Source organism: Bos javanicus, chromosome 12, assembly GCF_032452875.1.
Source record: "Bos javanicus breed banteng chromosome 12, ARS-OSU_banteng_1.0, whole genome shotgun sequence".
Lineage (NCBI taxonomy): Eukaryota > Metazoa > Chordata > Mammalia > Artiodactyla > Bovidae > Bos > Bos javanicus.
The window spans coordinates 25,285,304-25,305,314 of NC_083879.1; the positions used below are offsets into that span (position 1 = coordinate 25,285,304).

At 41.3% G+C, this 20,011-nt stretch overlaps 1 protein-coding gene across 1 annotated transcript in view; it reads left to right on the forward strand.

The window, feature by feature from the left end:
• Positions 1–13,509: 13,509 nt before the first annotated feature.
• The window catches only part of SOHLH2 (spermatogenesis and oogenesis specific basic helix-loop-helix 2), a 40,779-nt gene continuing 34,277 nt past the window's right edge, over positions 13,510–20,011 (forward strand). Inside the window, exon 1 of the mRNA XM_061434780.1 lies at positions 13,510–13,805. Within this exon, the coding sequence (XP_061290764.1) occupies positions 13,758–13,805 (48 nt within the window). The 5' untranslated portion in view covers positions 13,510–13,757. The remainder of the gene's footprint in view (positions 13,806–20,011) is intronic.

The window sequence follows — 20,011 nt, forward strand, 5'->3', positions numbered from 1 at the left end:
AACCAAGGTGCACATACAAATGTGTACACAAGTATTTATAGACTATTCTACATAATAGCTAAAAAGTAGAAACAACCCAAATATCCATCAGCCGATGAATGAATAAATAAATTCTGGTATATCCAAAGAATGGAATAGTATTTAGCAGTAAAAGGAACGAAGTACAATATGGATGGACCTTGAAAACATTATCCTGAGTGAACAAAGCCAGTCACAAGAGATCACATATTATATAATTCCATTTATATGAAATGTCCAGAATAGACAAATCTGTATGGACAGAGAGTAGATTAATATAGTTGCTAAAGGCTGATGGGGCTTCAACATCAGCTGAAGGGGAGGGTGGGTAATGGAGAAGAACTGCTAATGTGTATAGGGTTTCTCTGGGGGCTGATGCAGATGTTCTAAAATTAATCATGGTGATGGTTGTACAACTTCATGAATGAACTAAAAAATACTGAAAGCACTGTACATTGGTGAATTGCATGAATGTTATTTATACCTTAATAAAACTATTATTTAAAAACATATTAAACATATGTTAACCTTTTAATATAAATTGACAGATGAATTTTAATAGGATTTTATTTGATCTTAGAAAATATGATCGTAAACATTAAAATGCATTGTCATTAGTGCCATTGCTGAGTCAAGAGTATATTTTTACCATAATTTTTGAACAAAGAAGCTCTTTCAGATACTACACTAGACAGAAGGACAATGAAGCTTATATACTACTTCCCAGTATTTCCTTGACTTCTTTTGAATAATCCTATCTCATTTGATAACCTTGTATAAATATTAATAAAGCATCTTTTGACATTTGACTAGGGTTAGGTTTTTTCCCGGAGAAGGCAATGGCACCCCACTCCAGTACTCTTGCCTGGAAAATCCCATGGATGGAGGAGCTTAGTGGGCTGCAGTCCATGGGGTCGCTAAGAGTCGGACACGACTGAGCGACTTCACTTTCACTTTTCACTTTCATGCATTGGAGGAGGAAATGGCAACCCACTCCAGCGTTCTTGCCTGGAGAATCCCAGGGACGGCGGGGCCTGGTGGGCTGCCGTCTCTGGGGTCGCACCGAGTCAGACACGACTGAAGCGACTTAGCAGCAGCAGGTTTTTCCCCCCTAATTTATAGAGAGCTATATAGGTTTTGTTTCAAAGACATTTTATAGTTTTCATCGTCTTCATTAGTTTTATCATGTATAGCTGGAGAATCCAATGTGAAGTTACCTGTATCAATTTTAGTACTGTGATTGTCATAATCCACTGCACAAGAAGTTATTTTGGACTAAGAATTATATCTTGCACCAGAAGCTTAACACTTTTTGCTTTGTGCACCAAGTGAAGGCCTGTCTAGACCGCATATAACATGTCATTTCTTGGATAAATTGAGTAATTGAATAACAGTTATTTCAATATGTAAATAATATAGATTTTCGATTTTTAAATAGCAGAATATCAGACTTATGACAACAAAGATACTGCGATTTTGGCATTTAAAGAGAGTAAGCATACCAGAATACTAAAAGCTGCTATTAAAATCACTCAGTGTGACTGAGATATGAAAGTATCTTTAAAATATAATATAGGACTTCCCATGGCTCAGACAGTAAAGATCTGCTTGCAGTGCAAGACACCTGAGTATGATCTTTGTGTCGAGAAGATTCCTTGGAGAAAGGAATGGCTACCCATTCCAGTACTCTTGCCCAGAGAATTCCGTGGATAAAGAAGCCTGGAGGGCTACAGTCCATGGGGTTGCAAAGAGTTGGACACAACGGAGCCACTAACATTTAAATAATAAAGCTGTATTTAAATGCCAGATCATACCGTTTTGACAGTAGAACATTATTTTTAAAACAAGTTAGCATATTAATCCAACCTATGAATTAGAAAAAAAATCTTGAATTTATAGAGCATCCTTTTAACTTTATAAAGCAATTTCATGTGTCTGTATCAGTTACAGAGAACGTGTTACTATCCAGAGAGCTACCCAACAGTGAGTTTATTATCATCATTGAAATTGTTCATGCAGTGGCTAAGTGTCCCTTTGTCAGGGAGGTTACAGAAAGGACTCTGCAGTTGGGTGAATTTGATGACTGCCAGTATCCCTTTTGCTACTAAGATACTCTGATTCCCTGTTCATTCAGTCAATTCAGTTCAGTTCAGTTGCTCAGTCACGTCCGACTCTTTGCGACCCCATGGACTACAGTTTGCCAGGCTTCTCTGTGCATCACCAACTCCCGGAGCTTACTCAAACTCATGTCCATCAAGTTGGTGATGCCATTCAACCATCTCATCCTCTGTTGTCTCCTTTTCCTCCTGCCTTCAGTCTTGCCCAGCATCAGGGTCTTTTCCATTGAATCAGTTCTTCACATCAGGTGGCCAAAAAGTATTGGAGTTTCAGCTTTAGCATCAGTTCTTCCAATGAATATTCAGGAGTGATTTCCTTTAGGATGGGCTGATTGGATCTCCTTGCAGTCCAAGGGACTCTCAAGAGTCTTTTCCAACACCACAGTTCAAAAGCATAAATTCTTTGATGCTCAGCTTTCTTTATAGTCCAACTCTCACATCCATACATGACTATTGGAAAAACCATAGCTTTGACCAGATGGACCTTTGTTGGCACAATAATGTCTCTGCTTTTTAATATGTTGTGTAGATTGGTCATAGCTTTACTTCCAAGGAGCAAGCATCTTTTAATTTCATGGCTGCAGTCACCATCTGCAGTGATTTGGAGCCCCCCAAAAATAGTCTGTCACTGTTTCCACTGTTTCTCCATCTATTTGCCATGAAGTGATGGGACTGGATGCCATGATCTTAGTTTTCTGAATGTTGAGTTTTAAGTCAACTTTTTCACTCTCCTCTTTCATTAAGAAGCTCTTTAGTTCTTCTTCACTTTCTGCCATAAGTGTGGTGTCATCTGCATATCTGAGGTTATTGATATTTCTCCTGGCAGTATTGATTTCAGCTTGTGCTTCATGCAGCCTAGAATTTCTCATGATGTACTCTGCCTAGAAGTTAAATAAGCAGGGTGACAATATACAGCCTTGACATACTCCTTTCTCAATTTGGAACCAGTCTGTTGTTCCATGTCCAGTTCTAACTGTTGCTTCTTGACCTGCATACAGATTTCTTAGGAGGCAGGTCAGGTGGTCTGGTATTCCCATCTCTTTCAGAATTTTCCACAGTTTGTTGTGATACACACAAAGGCTTTGGCGTGGTCAATAAAGCAGAAATAGATGTTTTTCTGGTATTCTCATGCTTTTTCAATGATCCAGCGGGTGTTGGCAGTTTGATCTCTGGTTCATCAGGCCTTTCTAAATCCAGCTTGAACATCTTGAAGTTCACAGTCCATTGTCTGTTGAAGCCTGGTTTGGAGAATTTTCAGCATTACTTTACTAGCATGTGAGATGAGTGCAATTGTGTGGTAGTTTGAGCACTCTTTGGCATTGCCTTTCTTTGGGATTGGAATGAAAATTGATCTTTTCCAGTCCTGTGGCCACTGCTGAGTTTTCCAAATTTGCTGGCATATTGAGTGCAGCACTTTAACAACATCATCTTTTAGGCTTTGAAAGAGCTCAGCTGTAATTCCATCGTCTCCATTAACTTTGTTGATAGAAATGCTTCTTAAGGTCCACTTGACTTCACACTCCAGGATGTCTGGCTCTAGGTGAGTCATCACACCATCATGGTTATCTGGGTCATTAAGATCTTTTTTATATAGTTCTTCTGTATATTCTTGCCATTTCTTCTTAATATCTTCTGCTTCTGTTAGGTCCATACCATTTCTGCCCTTTATTGAGCCCATCTTTGCATGAAATGTTCCCTTGGTATCTCTAATTTTCTTGAAGAGATTTATAGTCTTTCCCATTCTATTGTTTTTATCTATTTCTTTGCATCCCTGTCCATTATCAGACCCAAAAATGGCTTCCGAAAATATATGTTAATTGTATCTTATAGGCTATGTATCTGTAGGCTGTAAATATGGACTTTCAAAAATGTTGCTTTACCAGTAGCCAACACTAGCAAAATTAGGAGTAATATTACTATTGTCCATTTGTTAAATGTAAACTAAAATTAGATACCATTTTTCATCTATAAAATAAACAGTGATTTTCAAAAAGACAATTTTCAGTGCTAATAGAGCTGAAGTTAAGAAGTTCTAATATACTGCAGCTGGGAATATAAATTCATGTAATTCTTTTGAAAGACAATATTATGTTGACTTAATGTTTGTACTTCTGGTAATCAAGTCTAATGAAAAACCCTGCACATAGAAAACATTCAAGGACAATTACTTTATCAGTATTATTTGTCATACCAAAAAATGTACAATTAAAGGGAAATGCATAAGTGAACTATGCTTCTTCCACATAGTTAAATATTCTGCATTGGTTAGTATTTGCTATCTTATATTAAAATTATTTCTTCTCATATATCTCCATTCTGACGTACTTCAGTGTACTTTATCTCCAGCACTTTAATATAATGAACACTCTTATTCATCATTTGTCACCAGCTAGCTTATTACCTAGTATATGACAGGCACACAATACATTTTGTTTGATTTCAGTGGAGTTTGCAAAACAGATCATGGGAGGACTTAACGTTAGAAAGTTAACATAGTGATGCAAAATCATACATATAATATGATTTTAATGACTGGAAAATATAGGAGAGACTACAAAAATGGGGTTTTAGTCTACTGAAAGTGCCAAAAATGTGTTTTGTTACACAAATTTACTGTCCAGCTCTACAGAGGAAGATGAGGTAGGCGCCAAGTGATGATTCAGAAATAGGTGGAGAGGGAGAGTGCCTTGTGGAGTACTAGAAGGGAGCATGTTTTAACAAGCTGTTTAACTTAGGAAAGTTTACATAACTTTCTTGTCTTAAGTGTCTTCTCTGCTGAATGAAGATGGAGCTAATTGATTTCACAAGAAAAATTGCTAAATTGGACAGGATGCTGGGGAAAAACCACCCATAAACTAGGACTATCACAATCACCTTACTTATTATCCCTGAATCTCCAAAACTTCCTTGTATCATTTCCTTGTGTCCTTCATTTTCCAACTTTCTATTCTTGGGTCAGTTATTTTACATTTTCAACCTTTGGGACATTTATTTCCATATTTTTAAATATGTGCAAACTGTTCTCTTGATTCTTAAGTTTTAAAACATTATCGATTGACTTTCTTATTATAGTACATAAGGATTTTTTTTCTCTCTTTATCCTTTTGCTACTCCCCAATATAAAAATCACAATTTTGGTTAAATCTTAAAAAAAAAAAAAAGAACTAATGGATTTCAAAGTTACCTTTATGAGCATATGATAGGGAAAGGGAGGGGGGAAACCTTTTTTATTTGAGACATTTCTGTTATCTTAATGTGGTAAAAGTAAGTACTAAAATCCATTTCTCTTACCTTGCTAGCTCTCATTTGATTATGGGGTACATGGAAAGTAAATCTTTCTGTGAGTGAGTGACTATGTGAAATTACTGAGATTTGGATTTTACTTGTTCAAGCAGCCTGTGCTCAGTAATATCGTATAAAACAATATTTTTAGTAAAGCTTACAACTCTTTGGATATTGTTTTCAGCAGATAATGATATCTTTCTTTGAAACTACTTAGAGATAAATTCAGCCTTTTATTGATAGTAATGGCCCTTGGCCTGCCTCCATCGAGTCGGATTCTAGAATTTCAGTTGATATTTTTAAAGCAATTCTAACTCAGTGTATTTTCTAGTCCACTGAACAGAACCAAAATAATTTTCTTTCTTTTTTTTCACTAAACAGAATCTCTTGCTCTTTCATCCATTGGTTTCTAGGATACCACTCGTTAAGTGAAAGTTGCTTAGTCATGTCTGACACTTTGCTACCCCATGAACTATACAGTCCATGGAATTCTCCAAGCCAGAATACTAGAGTGGGTAGCCTTTCCCTTCTCCAGGAGATCTTCCCAACCCAGGGATCAAACCCAGGTCTCCCGCACTGCAGGCAGATTCTTTACCAGCTGAGCCACAAGGGAGGCGCTTTAAAGCCTTGTGCAAATGCTGTATAGTCCAAGCCAAATACAGTTTGGGCTCAAACAACCGTGGAGTATACCAATCTGTGTCTGAGGCGAACCCATAAGCACTTCCACTCAGAAAAGAAGACCGCACACCATCTCTGATCCATAACATTTATGGAATCCTATTAATGGGGTAGGTTCCTGGATCAGGCTGTGATTCCGCTTCTGGATAGGAGTGTCCTTGTTTATTTTCTAAATGGTCTATAACTCTACTCCCTGAAAGATTCTTCCCTTTCAATCTTCTTGTTCATATTTGAAGTGGGCTTTGGGGGTTAGAGCCCCCTCCCCCCCCCTTTGGAGATGCACAGCTTTTAGAGCTCATTTTCTGTTAGAAAAAACTTGGGTTCCCATAAACAGTGGCTTCTTAGCTCAAGTAGTCAAAAGCCTTTTAGTCCATGTTTATGGTTTCTTGGGTAATATAGCTCTATTAAAATAGTAGTCAGTTCCATGTATAATAATGACAGTTTTAGAGCAAGATTTGTTTCATTGGCCTGTATCTCTCTACCTACTAAATGGCGGCTACCTTGGATCTATGGTTGGGCGTAAGTCAATACCCATAGTCTGATCTTTGCCACAGGCTGTCCTAGTGGCCTCTTGTCGCACACAACCCTTCTAGGTCTTCTTTCTTGTTTTTTAGGTCTAAAAGTAGTTGGCCTTTCCAACCCTTTCATGACCCCAAATTTCTGGGCTCTCCTTGAGACTCTCTCTATACCCTGTTCCTTGCAAACTGGCGGATGACATCCCAAGCTCATTTTTTTCTTCTGCCTTGTCAAAGGCAGCCAGTAACATCAGGCATGCATCATTATTAGTTTTCCCACCTCTTTGCCTTCACCCACAGCTTTGGAAAGCACTTAATCTGCTGTGTATAATAGGGGTCCCCAGACTTGGTGTCCCTCCCTCCCACTGCAGACCTGCTAAGTTAATGCCACGACAGTTGTTTTAGTATTAATGTTTTGTTAACGCAGCACTTAATTTCAAGTTATCAATATCTGCATTATGACTATAAGAAACAACTCTAGACCTCAAGGGCTTCACACAGAGGCTTATTTTTCTCTCAGTACAATCCATTCAGGTTTCAGCAGTTAAAAAAAAAAAAAAAGATACAATATTTTAAAGTTTAAAAATAAAATAAAAAGGATAAATATTTATATCTTGAAAGACAAAGGAGACCAGGAATGGGAGAGGTACTTCAAAGACTTCAGAATTACTGAGTGTCTGTTAGGCTGGGTGGTAGGTGCATATACACTCATGTACTTTACGTTGTACATCTATTACGTACATATATGTATGAAATTTTTCATAATAAATAAAAATTTCTCCAGCTGACTTTAACTCATGTTAGTATACATGTAAGTATTCACAAGGAAAGTGTGAACATCATTTTTTCTCCTTCACCTTATCAGCCACCTTCACAATACCAGAGACTTCTTTAAGATTGTCTAGTATGTTTGTGATGTAGAAATTCCACAGGACTTTAAGTCCGCAGTCTTTGTGGCTTAAAGGAAGCTGTGCGGCTTTGTAACTACTGATCTCAGACAATAAAGCCATAATCGATGACTCCAGGGAAGCTGCTGTTAATGGTTCTGCTGTGTGGTTACCTGGAACTACACCCTCAGAACTGTCACTGTGGCAGTGCCTAGCCTCACTCTGGACCTTGAGTGACGCAGTCCCCCTCATCCATAGTTAAGAGTATCACTTTGGTTTAGCTCCACATTTCCTAGTAAAGACTCATTCCATAAAACTAAACTCTGTTGTTGAAAGTATACTGGTATACTGGACGATGAGAAAACTGTCACATCTTAGTGTTATTGGCTGCAAGGCATCATTAAAAGCTGATACTATTCTTTGACCTTCATCACTGCCTAAGGGCAATGGTTCCTAATTCACTGGGAAAACATATTTACTGATCACCCTGTATATGCTGCATGCTAGAATACCAAGTGTGGAGAAGGCACTGGCACCCCACTCCAGTACTCTTGCCTGTGAAATCCCATGGATGGAGGAGCCTGGTAGGCTGCAGTCCATGGGGTCGCGAAGAGTCGGACACAACTGAGCGACTTCACTTTCACTTTTCACTTTTCATGCATTGGAGAAGGAAATGGCAACCCACTCCAGTGTTCTTGCCTGGAGAATCCCAGGGACAGGAGCCTGGTAGGCTGCTGTCTATGGGGTCGCACAGAGTCGGACACGACTGAAGTGACTTAGCAGCAGCAGAATACCAAGTGTAGTAAAGAAATCTCTGTGAATAACTATTCACAATAAAGTAAAAATGTGTTATTTTATATGTATAACTGGACCACTTTGCTGGACACCTGAAACTAACACATTGTTAAACAACTCAACACCAATATAAAATAAAATTTAAATAAAAAATTATTAAAGTTACTTTGTATTATAAAGATTATTGGTTTTTTTTTCCTCTAGCATTTCAGTGGCTTAGGCAAATATCAAGGCTTTTTAAAATTGATTTTTATTGGAGTATAGTCGAGTTACAGTATTATGTTAGTTTCTGTTGTAAGCAAATCAAGTGAATCAGTTATACGTATACAGTTATTCTTTCACAGATAACCATTATTTCCTTTGTTCTTAATGATTATTTTTATCATATTATTTAAAGGAATGTTATTTTAAAGCATATACTATTACAGTTGAAATTTAAGCAAAATTAGGAAAAGAAGCAAAATGAACTGTTTTGCACCCTAAACAAAACAATCTCTGCCTTATCATGCTACTTACAATGAATTCTAATTGTTGAAGCAGAGATGTCAGACAGAGTTGGGAATACCTTGGGAATTTTCCTGTTGTCTTCCCAAATTAACCACCAAAGGGAAGTTTGAGTCAGAGAGTAGCATGGGAGAGCCCCCAAGCCAGGATGAATGAGAAAGTTCAGGGGTAAGTGTACTAATAAACTTTACATTATGCAGTTGTCAGAGATGAGCCTTCAGGTTGGGAGAACCAACTGAGCGAAACAAAGGAGGCATGGGAACAGAAAGGGTCCTAGCCTCTTTGACATAGGGATAACAGGGAGAGTTTTTAGGCTAAAATCAGAACCGAGGGATAAATGAGTGAGCAGCTGGGGAGGGTCAGAAGAGATACCCAGCGTGGTGTCTAAATCAGTGAACTTTGTTCTCAGTGGTCACTGGCCAACATTGCTCTGTCCTTTGAAGGTGGCTCCGGGCTTCTCTAGGCTTCAGGTGATTCATCCCTTCAGCACTGTAGTCTCAAGAAAGAGGCCATTTTGTCTGGTCATGGGGCTCCTACTCTGGGGAGAATCCCAAGACACTGTCAGGGAATCCTGTTCACTTCATCTAGTTTAATCTAGTTGACTTGATTAAAAGCTGAATCTTAGAAGCCAGATAGGGGCAAGAGAATGTGTGCCCTAGTGCCTCACTGAGGAATGAGAAGTTAATTTCATAAGCAGAGGAGCCTTGCACACTTTAAATGAGGAAGGGATGAGATTAAAACTGACCTATCCACATTTCCTGGGCCACCACCAACACAATGATACCAGTCCAACTTTGAGATACCAAGCTTGTCATTTTGGTGCCTGCAATATTTTTTCCTTTCCTCTAAACCTTGTCTTTTTCTTTCCATGATGAAAGGAGTGGCATTATGAAATAAAGGACAGGTTGTAGACTTGGAGGCAGAAAGACCAGAATCCAAGTCAGTGTATACCAATCAACTACTGAAATGACTTTCATTCATTCATTCACATATTTAGTGCCTGCTATGAGCCAGGCATTTTTCTACGCCAAGGTGATAATAGTGAATGACACAAATTTCCTCTTCTAGAGAGGGGAGAAAAACAAGTAAAAACATATATATGCTGTATAACATTAGAAAAATTTTATAAAGAAAAATGGAAGGGTTAGATTCTAATTGGAGTATCCACAGAGATGACATCATAACAAATCTACATGAAATGGAGAAACCTGGGGAAGAGCATTCCAAGCAGAAGGATGACAAGGGCAAAATATTCTAGCTTTGCACTTACCTGGTGTTTTAGGAAGAAGAGGAGGTCATGAGAGGTCCTAGGAATGGTAAGAGATAAAGTTGATGGAGTCAGATGATATAAGGCCTTGTTAGACTTGGAAAATAATTAAAATTTTTTTCTGACAGAAGGGTTTTGAGAAAGAGTTAATACTCTGACTTTTATTTTAAAAGATTATTCTAGCTATTCTATGATGAAATGCCTGAAAGGAGATGGGGGAAAATGGCAAAAGTGGAAGCAAAGGTCACCTTGCTTAGTTACGAGTATAAACATATCCTTGTTTACAATTCTATAATGGAACTCAACAGTCAAGTTATGGTACACTCTTGGATTCAATATTCCAAAATATTGCAGACACAGTGTTTAAAAGTATATGTATTTTAAAAGTGAATTTAGTGCATCTTGGAAGGGAAGTTATGACCAACCTAGACAGCATATTCAAAAGCAGAGACATTACTTTGCCAACAAAGGTCCATCTAGTCAAGGCTATGGTTTTTCCTGTGGTCATGTATGGATGTGAGAGTTGGACTATGAAGAAAGCTGAGCGCCGAAGAATTGATGATTTTGAACTGTGGTGTTGGAGAAGACTCTTGAGAGTCCCTTGGACTGCAAGGAGATCCAACCAGTCCATTCTGAAGGAGATCAGCCCTGGGATTTCTTTGGAAGGAATGATGCTAAAGCTGAAACTCCAGTACTTTGGCCACCTCATGTGAAGAGTTGACTCATTGGAAAAGACTCTGATGCTGGGAGGGATTGGGGGCAGGAGGAGAAGGGGACGACAGAGGATGAGCTGGCTGGATGGCATCACCAACTCAATGGACGTGAGTTTGAGTGAACTCCGGGAGTTGGTGACGGACAGGGAGGCCTGGAGTGCTGCGATTCATGGGGTCACAAAGAGTCGGACACGACTGAGCTACTGAACTGAACTGAAGTATAAAAAATTATTAGTAAAAATGATTGAAATCAGTTAAGTCTCTGGCTTTCAATCTCTGTGGTTACAGTCCTACCTACTTAGGAGAGCATTCTTTGGGCCTCAGCATCTTTAAACAGAAAGAACAATCAGGTAATCCCTAGGTTCCTATCAAATTCTAAATTTCTCTGATTCTGAGAACAAGTCAAGTATAGAACAGTTTCTAGAAAATATCTGGATGGAAAATTTCCAAATATTTTAAGAATAGGTTCTTCACGAGTTCATTTGAGGAGACCATGTGTACTGTACTACTTACAAACCTATTTGTAATTTGAATATTGTGAGAAATACATAATTTTAATTTAGTTTGGGGGGAAATAATGTAATGCATATAGCATATGCATTATATGCAATGCATATAGCATATGAATGCTAATAATTTTAAAGGATTGGAAAACTTTTCTAAGGAATTTGAATTGTTAATTTTGAGTATGTTTTAAAATATATTTCTCTATATAGAATTATTCTATTATTTTTTGTATATTTTATAATTCTTGGTATTCAGCTTTCCATCAAGAATATGACTAGCATATTGTTACTCGAGGGGACCACCGGAAGAGTTCGTCCGTCCATTTATCTCTAGTAATAAAAATAAGTATGATTCAAGAATGTTAATGGTGAAAAAGAAGGTAAATGGTTTAAAATTCTGTGTTATAATTCAGAAGGTTTATAGTAGAGCCTCTCAGCCTCAGTGCTAATGACATTTAGGGCCAGATAATTAATTCTCTGTTCTGGGAGGCTGTTCTGTGCACTGTATGATGTTTAGCAATATTCCTGATGTCTGCTCATTAGATTCTAGTTGTGACAATGAAAAAAAAAACTGTCTCTAGATGTTGACAACTGTTTCTTGAGAGACAAAAATTGCCCCCAGTGAGTGTCATTTCGTTTCCATAGATGTCTGGTCATTTACAGAGTAAGCTTCTTTCTTTTAGGAAATTGGAAACTTCTCAAATATCAAAATTGGTTCTTATGGAACCTGGAGTCTTATATTCTTGATACTGAAGAGCTTTATCACCTTTTTGCTTCCTCCATCACAGGAAATGATTACTTCCTCTTGCATAAATTTTGTCATCATCCACTCAAGTTTAAAAGCAATGACTGTGTCAGTTTCCACAATGGTTTCATCACTATTAGCATCAGACTTGCTAATCTAGACCTTTAGGTCTATGATAAACTTGATTACCAGACTGGGGAAGGTGCTTAATGCTGTCTGAATTCACCCCTACCTCAATGCCTGGGGATGAATTCACCTATGTTATTATTGGGCAAGCTAACTGCTTCACAGATGTTTAGCTGAACACTCTTAGTGCCTGATTAACTGGAAAAACTGATAGAGCCAAAATTCAGTTCAGTTCAGTCACTCAGTCCTGTCCGACTCTTTGCAACCCAATGGACTGCAGAACACCAGGCTTCCCTGTCCATCACCAACTCCTGGACCTTGTTCAAACTCTTGTCCATTGAGACAGTGAGGTCATCCAACCATTGCATCCTTTGTCATCCCCTTCTCCTCCTACCTTCAGTCTTTCTGAGCATCAGGGTCTTTTCCAATGAGTCAGTTCTTCTCATCAGGTGTCCAAAATATTGGAGTTTCAGCGTCAGGATCGGTCCTTTCAATGAATATTCAGGACTGATTTCCTTTAGGACTGACTGGTTTGATCTCCTTGCAGTCCAAGGGACTCTCAAGAGTCTTCTCCAACACCACAGTTCAAACGCATCAATTCTTCGGTGCTCAGCTTTCTTTATGGTCCATTTACAGCTTTCTTAATATCTATTAAAATTATCTTCCAAAAATAATGCAGAATGATCCCATCAGAAATTCATCTGCATTTTCTTCGCATGAAAATCATGGGCAACCACTGTTATATTTATGTTCGCTGTCATGATCTAAATCAGAACCCCTCCACCATCTGCTCAGGAAACAGTTGCCCAGAGATGGGAGGTGGTGGGTCAAGTCGAGTACGTGTGTATTATGTGTTCAAGTAAGATCAAGGGTCTAGCCAAATCCAAAGTGACATCCCTCCCCCCCAAGTTTTTAGCAATGAAAGAAACCAAGAACAGTGGTAAAGACAAGAGGAAGGATCCTTCAGGGGTCGGGGCATTCAGTGGATCTCAATAAAATGTCTAGCAAGGCTGAGCAAAGCAGGTTTCATAGCAGCCCCCGCCTGGAGATTTCTCACTTGAGAAATGAGGACGATATGTGTTGTTGACTCACAGGACGTTTCTTAATAGTTTGGAAATAAACCACTATAATCAGTCTTCACCATCCCTAGCCTTGGAATAGGATAGGGATCCACCATCCCTTGGTCTTGGAAAAAGAAAAATCCAGTTTGCTAATTCCTGATATTTAAACTTGAAAGCGTTCCCATAAGACACTGAAGACTTTTTAGACACGTCCTTGCCCCAGGCCTGAGCTGTGTGAGGTCCAGGGCAAGCGGAATGGAACTGTAGGTGGGCTACCGCTAGTGACAGGGTCTCCTGAGGCCCCGCAGGGCACCTTGGGGCGGCCCATCGCCATCCCACCGGTTCCCCGGAAGTCCCCCCCCACCCCCACCCCGACCTGGTGGGGCTGGCGGCAGGGCCACTTTAAGGGCGGGCTGTGGGCGGGCGCCCCGCAGCTGGGGGCCCAGAGCCATTGGCGCGGGGCTGGCAGCTGACGAGGCAGGCGGGCTGCCAAGCTCCTCCCGCGGTGAGGCTGCCCCAGGACTCGCACGTGCGCAACGGGCCATGGCGGCCTCAATTACCGGCCCGGAGTTCGGCCAAACCCCGGGGCAGGTAAGAGGCTGAGGAGGAGGAGGAAGGGGAGGCAGCTGCGTTTATAACGGCGCGCGGGCAGGCGCGGGGCCGACCCCGGGGGCCTTTGCGGGGCGCGAGCCAGTCCAGGACGCCTCCCTGGCAACCCGGCCGGCTCCTGGGAGCCCTCGGCGGGCGCCTGCCCACCTCGAGGTCGAGGACGCGCTCGGTCATCTCAGGAGCGGAGGCCCGAGGAGGGAAGGGGACCTGGCCGTGTTGTCGTCACAGAGTCACCCCCTCGAACTCTCGACGTTCGCCCATCACAGACTCATTTTCGGGGCCCCGGACCACCGGTGGGGCGACCCGAGGGCGAGACGTCTTGGGCTAGTGACCAGATAAAACAGGAAAGGCAGTTTTTATGTTTTCGCCTGAATCCTGTATACAAAAGTTGGTTCCACACGTTTCAGTTTGGATATGGAGGCTTTTAGTCACCATCTTGAATACGGGAAAGTTTATCTTCAGGTCTCTAGTCTGCACAACTCGGATGCCTTTTTTTTTTCTTTCACTTTGCTCACTGGCGGGTTGTCCGGAGTGTCCTTGCACATCCCTGACCCCCAAACTGGCTGACGCCTGTCGAGACCGTCGCCATTGGTGGGAAAAGGCGGCTGCCCTCCTCCCACATTCTCCCACCCTATTCACAAATCTGCCCCTACCCCAGTCTCGGGGAGGCGCTGGGGCGGGGGGCGCACCTTATTTACCATCCCCTCGGCAGAAATGCAGAATCATTTTTGTGACTCATTTTCGATAATAATGAAAGGTGATTAGCAGCTCACCAGGAAGGAAAGTGAAAGTGAAAGTGAAGTCGCTCAGTCGTGTCCGACTCTTTGCGACCCCGTGGACTGTGGCCCACCAGGCTTCTCCGTCCATGGGATTCTCCAGGCAAAAATACTGGAGTGGGTTGCTATTTCTTTCTCTAGGGGATCTTCCCGAACCAGTGATCGAACCCAGGTCTATCTGCATTGCAGGTAGACGGTTTAACCTCTGAGCCACCAGGGAAAAAGCCACCAGTAAGGAAGCATAAGCTAAACCCAACCCCACCCCACCCTAGGAAGCAAGGCGAGCTGGCGTTGACTTTCTTTTATTTCATGTCTTGATAAATGTGAGAGGGAAACCTGGGCGGTGTCGAGTTTTGAATCCCTGAGAGTGTTATACATACTCCAGTCTCTACAAACTCCTTGAGAACAAGCTTTCTGAACCGAATTACTACCACTCGGAAGTGGACCATGTTTAAGAGGTTTTTGTAATTCTTTCAAAATGGAAGCACCTATCGGGCTTCCCTCATAGTCTAGTCGGTAAAGAATCTGCCTGCAATGCAGAAGACCAGCGTTCGATCCCTGGGTCGGGAAGATCCCCTGGAGAAGGAAATGGCAACCCACTCCAGTATTCTTGCCTGGCAGGCTACAGTCCATGGGGTTGCAAAGAGTCGGACACGACTTAGCGACTAGAGAGAGAGAGAGATTTAAACTCAGGAAAAACAGTATTTTGGGGATATATGATTCGGCAGAGCTGCACACAGTGGAATTCTGAATAAAATATCTCATGCCCGAGTAGTTATTACATAGATGATTGCGGCTTTCCACCCTTAAGAGACCCTGAAGCCCCAACTGTACCCTTTGAGCAGCTTGCTCATTTCTCCAGCTAGAGCTGCTTAAAGCCCTGACTCCTGGAGAAACTGGTGACCAGCAAGCGCCCCGGTCAGGGCACGAGCTCCCCCAGCTGCTGCTGATTGTCAGCGCTGCTCCCGGTGATAAGAGTGACATAAATAACAGCTCAGTAAAACGCAGGAGCCATTTGCTTTAAGCACTTCAGCACCTGCTGTTACTAATTAAGGGTTTAGCCTGCCACAGATTGCAAATGGAAATCCAGTGTTTTAAAAATGGCAGAGACTGGCGTGCCCTGCCTGTTACCCTAATCTCAGTAATCAGAGTGGATGAAGAGCGTGGGTGATGATGGTGTGGCACTGTAAAAAAACTGCCCACACTTAAGGGAGCTACACCAAGGTATTTATCCCTGAGTGCTGGAATTAAATGCTTTTTATTTTCTCTTCAGACTGCTTTGAATTTTCCAACCTCCAGCAATGAATATGTATTGCTTTTGTTAAAGGAGTGCAGTAAACAATTCAGATAGAAAAAAAAAATTCCACCAAATGAAGCCCAGCATCAGTTCAGGTTGTGATGCTCACAGGTGAAAATCTTAGAGGTACTAATGGCAGTTTTCCAGAGCTGAATATACTAGAACGTTTTATTCATTTTCCTTTTATTCTTATCAGTGGATACTTCTCATCACCTGTGCTCATTACACCATCAACAAGATATTTTTAACTGTATAAATATTCAAATTTAAGTTGAGTAGAAGCTCTTCTAGACATTATAAATGTAATAAATGTGATAAGGCTTTTAAAAAAAAGTTCTTCAGTTAATTTGAGTTACTTGGGGACAGTGGGGCAGTATTCTGATCTGATTTAGGAACGTTCCTCATGTGCTGATTTTGTGGGGCAGAGATGGAAGCTTTTGGCAGGAGAACGAATCAGTTCTTCTCAGATCGGCTTTATTTCCTGCCCCTCTGTGTCCTGTTACAAGTTGCAGAAAGGCCCATGAGGGGTACTTTGCTTCCTCATCTCTTTCAGAATCTCTTTCCACCTCTCCTCAGTTTTTCCCCAGTACCTGGGTTCTGCCCGTCAAAGCTCGCTCTTGACTTTTCTCCACAAGACTAGCTGAGGAATTCTAGAGAACTTAGAACTGAGCCTTTGAGCAGAATATTGCGGTGAGAAGCAATAGAGCTATTCACGTTAGTAACTGATGCACATTGTTCAAAACTTAACCTGCGTTACCTGTGGCTCAAATAATGAAGACAGCAGTTTGGTTTAGGGCTATTTTCACTGCCTGATTTGGACACATTTTCCTTCTAATTCTACTCTCCCCTTCCCGTCTCCTTGATTTGATGAGTTCCATGTGCTCAAATTTGGTGTTACCTGGGATCATAGGGCAGTACTACCACCTGCAGGGCATTGTACAAACACTTCTCCTTAACAACAGTCCTGTGATTTAAGTACTGTTACCCTCCCGGCCAGATGAGGACTTCAGAGGTGCATTACTCAGAGATGCTAGTTAGTGACTGAACAAGGCAATGGATGCTGTTATACCTACCGTGAAAGCCTTTGCTGCAAACTGTCAGGATGTTAAAAAAAATATGTTGTATATTAACACATATATATGAAATCTAGGAAAATGGTACTGATAAACCTATTTGCAGGGCAGGAATAGAGATGCAGTCATAGAGAACCGATTTGTGGACACATTGGGGGAAGTAGAACATGGGATGAATTGAGAGAGTAGCACTGACTTGTTTATACTATCATGTGTGAATTAGATAGCTAGTGGGAAGCTGCTGTACAGCACAGGGAGCTGAGCTCAGTGCTCCAGTGGGGTGGGGTAGGGGGTGGGAGGGTGGACCAAGAGACAGGGGATATATGTGTACATACAGCTGACTCACACTGTTGTACAGTAGAAGCTAACACAACATTGTAAAGCAGTCATACTCTAATTTTTTTTTTTAAGGATCAGTAACAGCTTTAGTAGAACTGATCTTCCACTATATTCCCTGTCTTGCAAGGATTGAAAGCCATTCATTCTTAATAGCGAAAAGAAAAAAAAAAGATTCCTAGGATGTAAGAGAGCTGGTCTGTCTGTCCACCTTGAATTCCCAGCACAGCATCTGCCCTGGAGTAGGGACTCAGTAAATACCAATGGTGAGAGTACTGAGACATCAAGTACATTTAAGCAGATGCAATAAAAGTGGCAGGAGGTCTTAAAGGAAAAAAGAAACTTTACTACTAGAAAGGTTTGCAAGTGGTTCATAGCCCAGGACATCCTAGTTGATACATGTTTTTTAGTATAATAATTAATAGCACCCCCTTTGTTCTCATGAGTCTCAGTTTGGAAGGTAAATTAAATGGTCACCCCATCTGTAGCAGGCACGTTACTTTTGGACATTCATAGGTTGCTTCAGTTAACCTGGTTAATTAAAAAACAAAAATCTAGTTACTCATTTTAGGACCCCTTGTTAATGATTGTTTCACTGCTTGGCATTTGGTTCACAAGTGATTGTAATGGTATAAAAGAAACCCTGTGCCCCAGTGGAGGTTCACAAATACTCTTCACTCAAAAGCAGCATGGTGGCTTAGAGTCCTCCAAGTATTAATGGAAATGAAGAATGTTTACAAAATTAAAAGGAAACACTCTAAAAGGGTCCTGATACTCTCTACTGTAGAAATTCCAGATTTCAAAATTCACTTAAGACTGTTATGCTGTCTTCTTAGAATGTAGAAGGAGGACATGAAGCTGGTGACATGAGTTGATATTAGGCTATGAAAGGCCTAATATCAAATAATAATATTGAATTATTATTCTGTTTAAACTAGAGTGGGGCAGGAGAGTGGGATTGGCTCATGATGATCAATTGAGCACACCTATTGACATTCCGGCTTCCCCAGTCTACCTGGCAAGAGTTGCTTAACAGTGTGCTGATACCTTTAGCAAGTAAATATTGAAAAGACAAAAAAAAGCAGAGGTGGTATTCTAAATTAGAAGTCCATGGAGACGTATATTTCAGTTCAGTTGCCCGGTCATGTCTGACTCTTTGTGACCTCATGGACTGCAGCACGGCAGGCTTCCCTGTCCATCACCAACTCCCAGAGTTTGCTCAAACTCATGTCCGTCGAGTCGGTGATGCCATCCAACCGTCTCATCCTCTGTTGTCCCATTCTCTTCCAGCCTTCAGTCTTTCCCAGCATTAGGGTCTTTTCCAAGGAGTCAGTTCTTCATATCAGGTGGCCAAAGGATTGGAGTTTTATCTTCAGCATCAGTCCTTCCAATGAATATTCAGGACTGATTTCCTTTAGGATTGACTGGTTCGATCTCCTTGCAGTCCAAGGGACTCTCAAGAGTCTTCTCCAACACCACATTTTAAAAGCATTAATTCTTCAGCACTCAGCTTTCTTTATAGTTCAACTCTCACATCCATACGTGACTACTGGAAAAACCATAGCTTTGACGAGACGGACCTTTGTCGGCAAAGTAATGTCTCTGCTTTTTAGTAAGCTGTCTAGATTGGTCATAACTTTTCTTCCAAGGAGCAAACATCTTTTAATTTCATGGCTGCAGTCACCATCTGCAGTGATTTTGGAGCCCCCCAAAAAAAGTCTGTCACTGTTTCTACTGTTTCCCCATCTATTTGCCATGAAGTGATGGGGCTGGATGCCATGATCTTAGTTTTCTGAATGTTGAGTTTTAAGTCAACGTTTTCACTCTCTTTCACTTTCATCAAGAGGCTCTTTAGTTCTTTGCTTTCTGCCATAAGTGTGGTGTCATCTGCATATCTGAGGTTATTGATATTTCTCCCGGCAGTCTCGATTCCAGCTTGTGCTTCATGCAGGCTGGCATTTCTCATGATGTACCCTGCATATAAGTTAAATAAGCAGAGTGACAATATGCATCCTTGATGTAGTCCTTTCCTGATTTGGAACCGGTCTGTTTTTCCATGTCCAGTTCTAACTGTTGCTTCTTGACCTGCATGCAGATTTCTCAGGAGGCAGGTCAGGTGGTCTGGTATTCCCATCTCTTGAAGAATTTTCCACATTTTGTTGTGATCTACACAAAGGTTTTGGTGTTGTCAATAAAGCAGAGGTATACGTTTTTCTGGTATTCTCTTGCTTTTTTGATGATCTAATGGATGTTGGCAATTTGATCTCAGGTTCCTCTGGCTTTTCTAAATCCAGCTTGAACATCTGGAAGTTCACAGTTCATGTACTGTTAAAGCCTGGCTTGGAGAATTTTGACCCAAGCTTGCCCGTGAGTGTCCAGGAGTCTCTGGTGGAGGCGTGGGAGGGTGGTGGCCTGCTGCAGGGTTGGGGGCACTGAGTATAGCACTGCCTGCATGGGACCTTTTGAAAGAGGTCGCCATTATCTTCATTACCTCCACCATAGTTTGGCCTCAGGTCAAATAACACAGGAGACCCAGGTTTGATCCCTGGGTTGGGAAGATCCTGGAGAAGGAAATGGCAACCCCACTGCAGTATCTTTGCCTGGAAAATCCCATGGAGCTTGGTGGGGTACAGTCCATGGGGTCGCAAAGAGTCAGACATGGCTGAGCAACTTCTTCACTTCACATAACTGGGAGGGAATACAGCC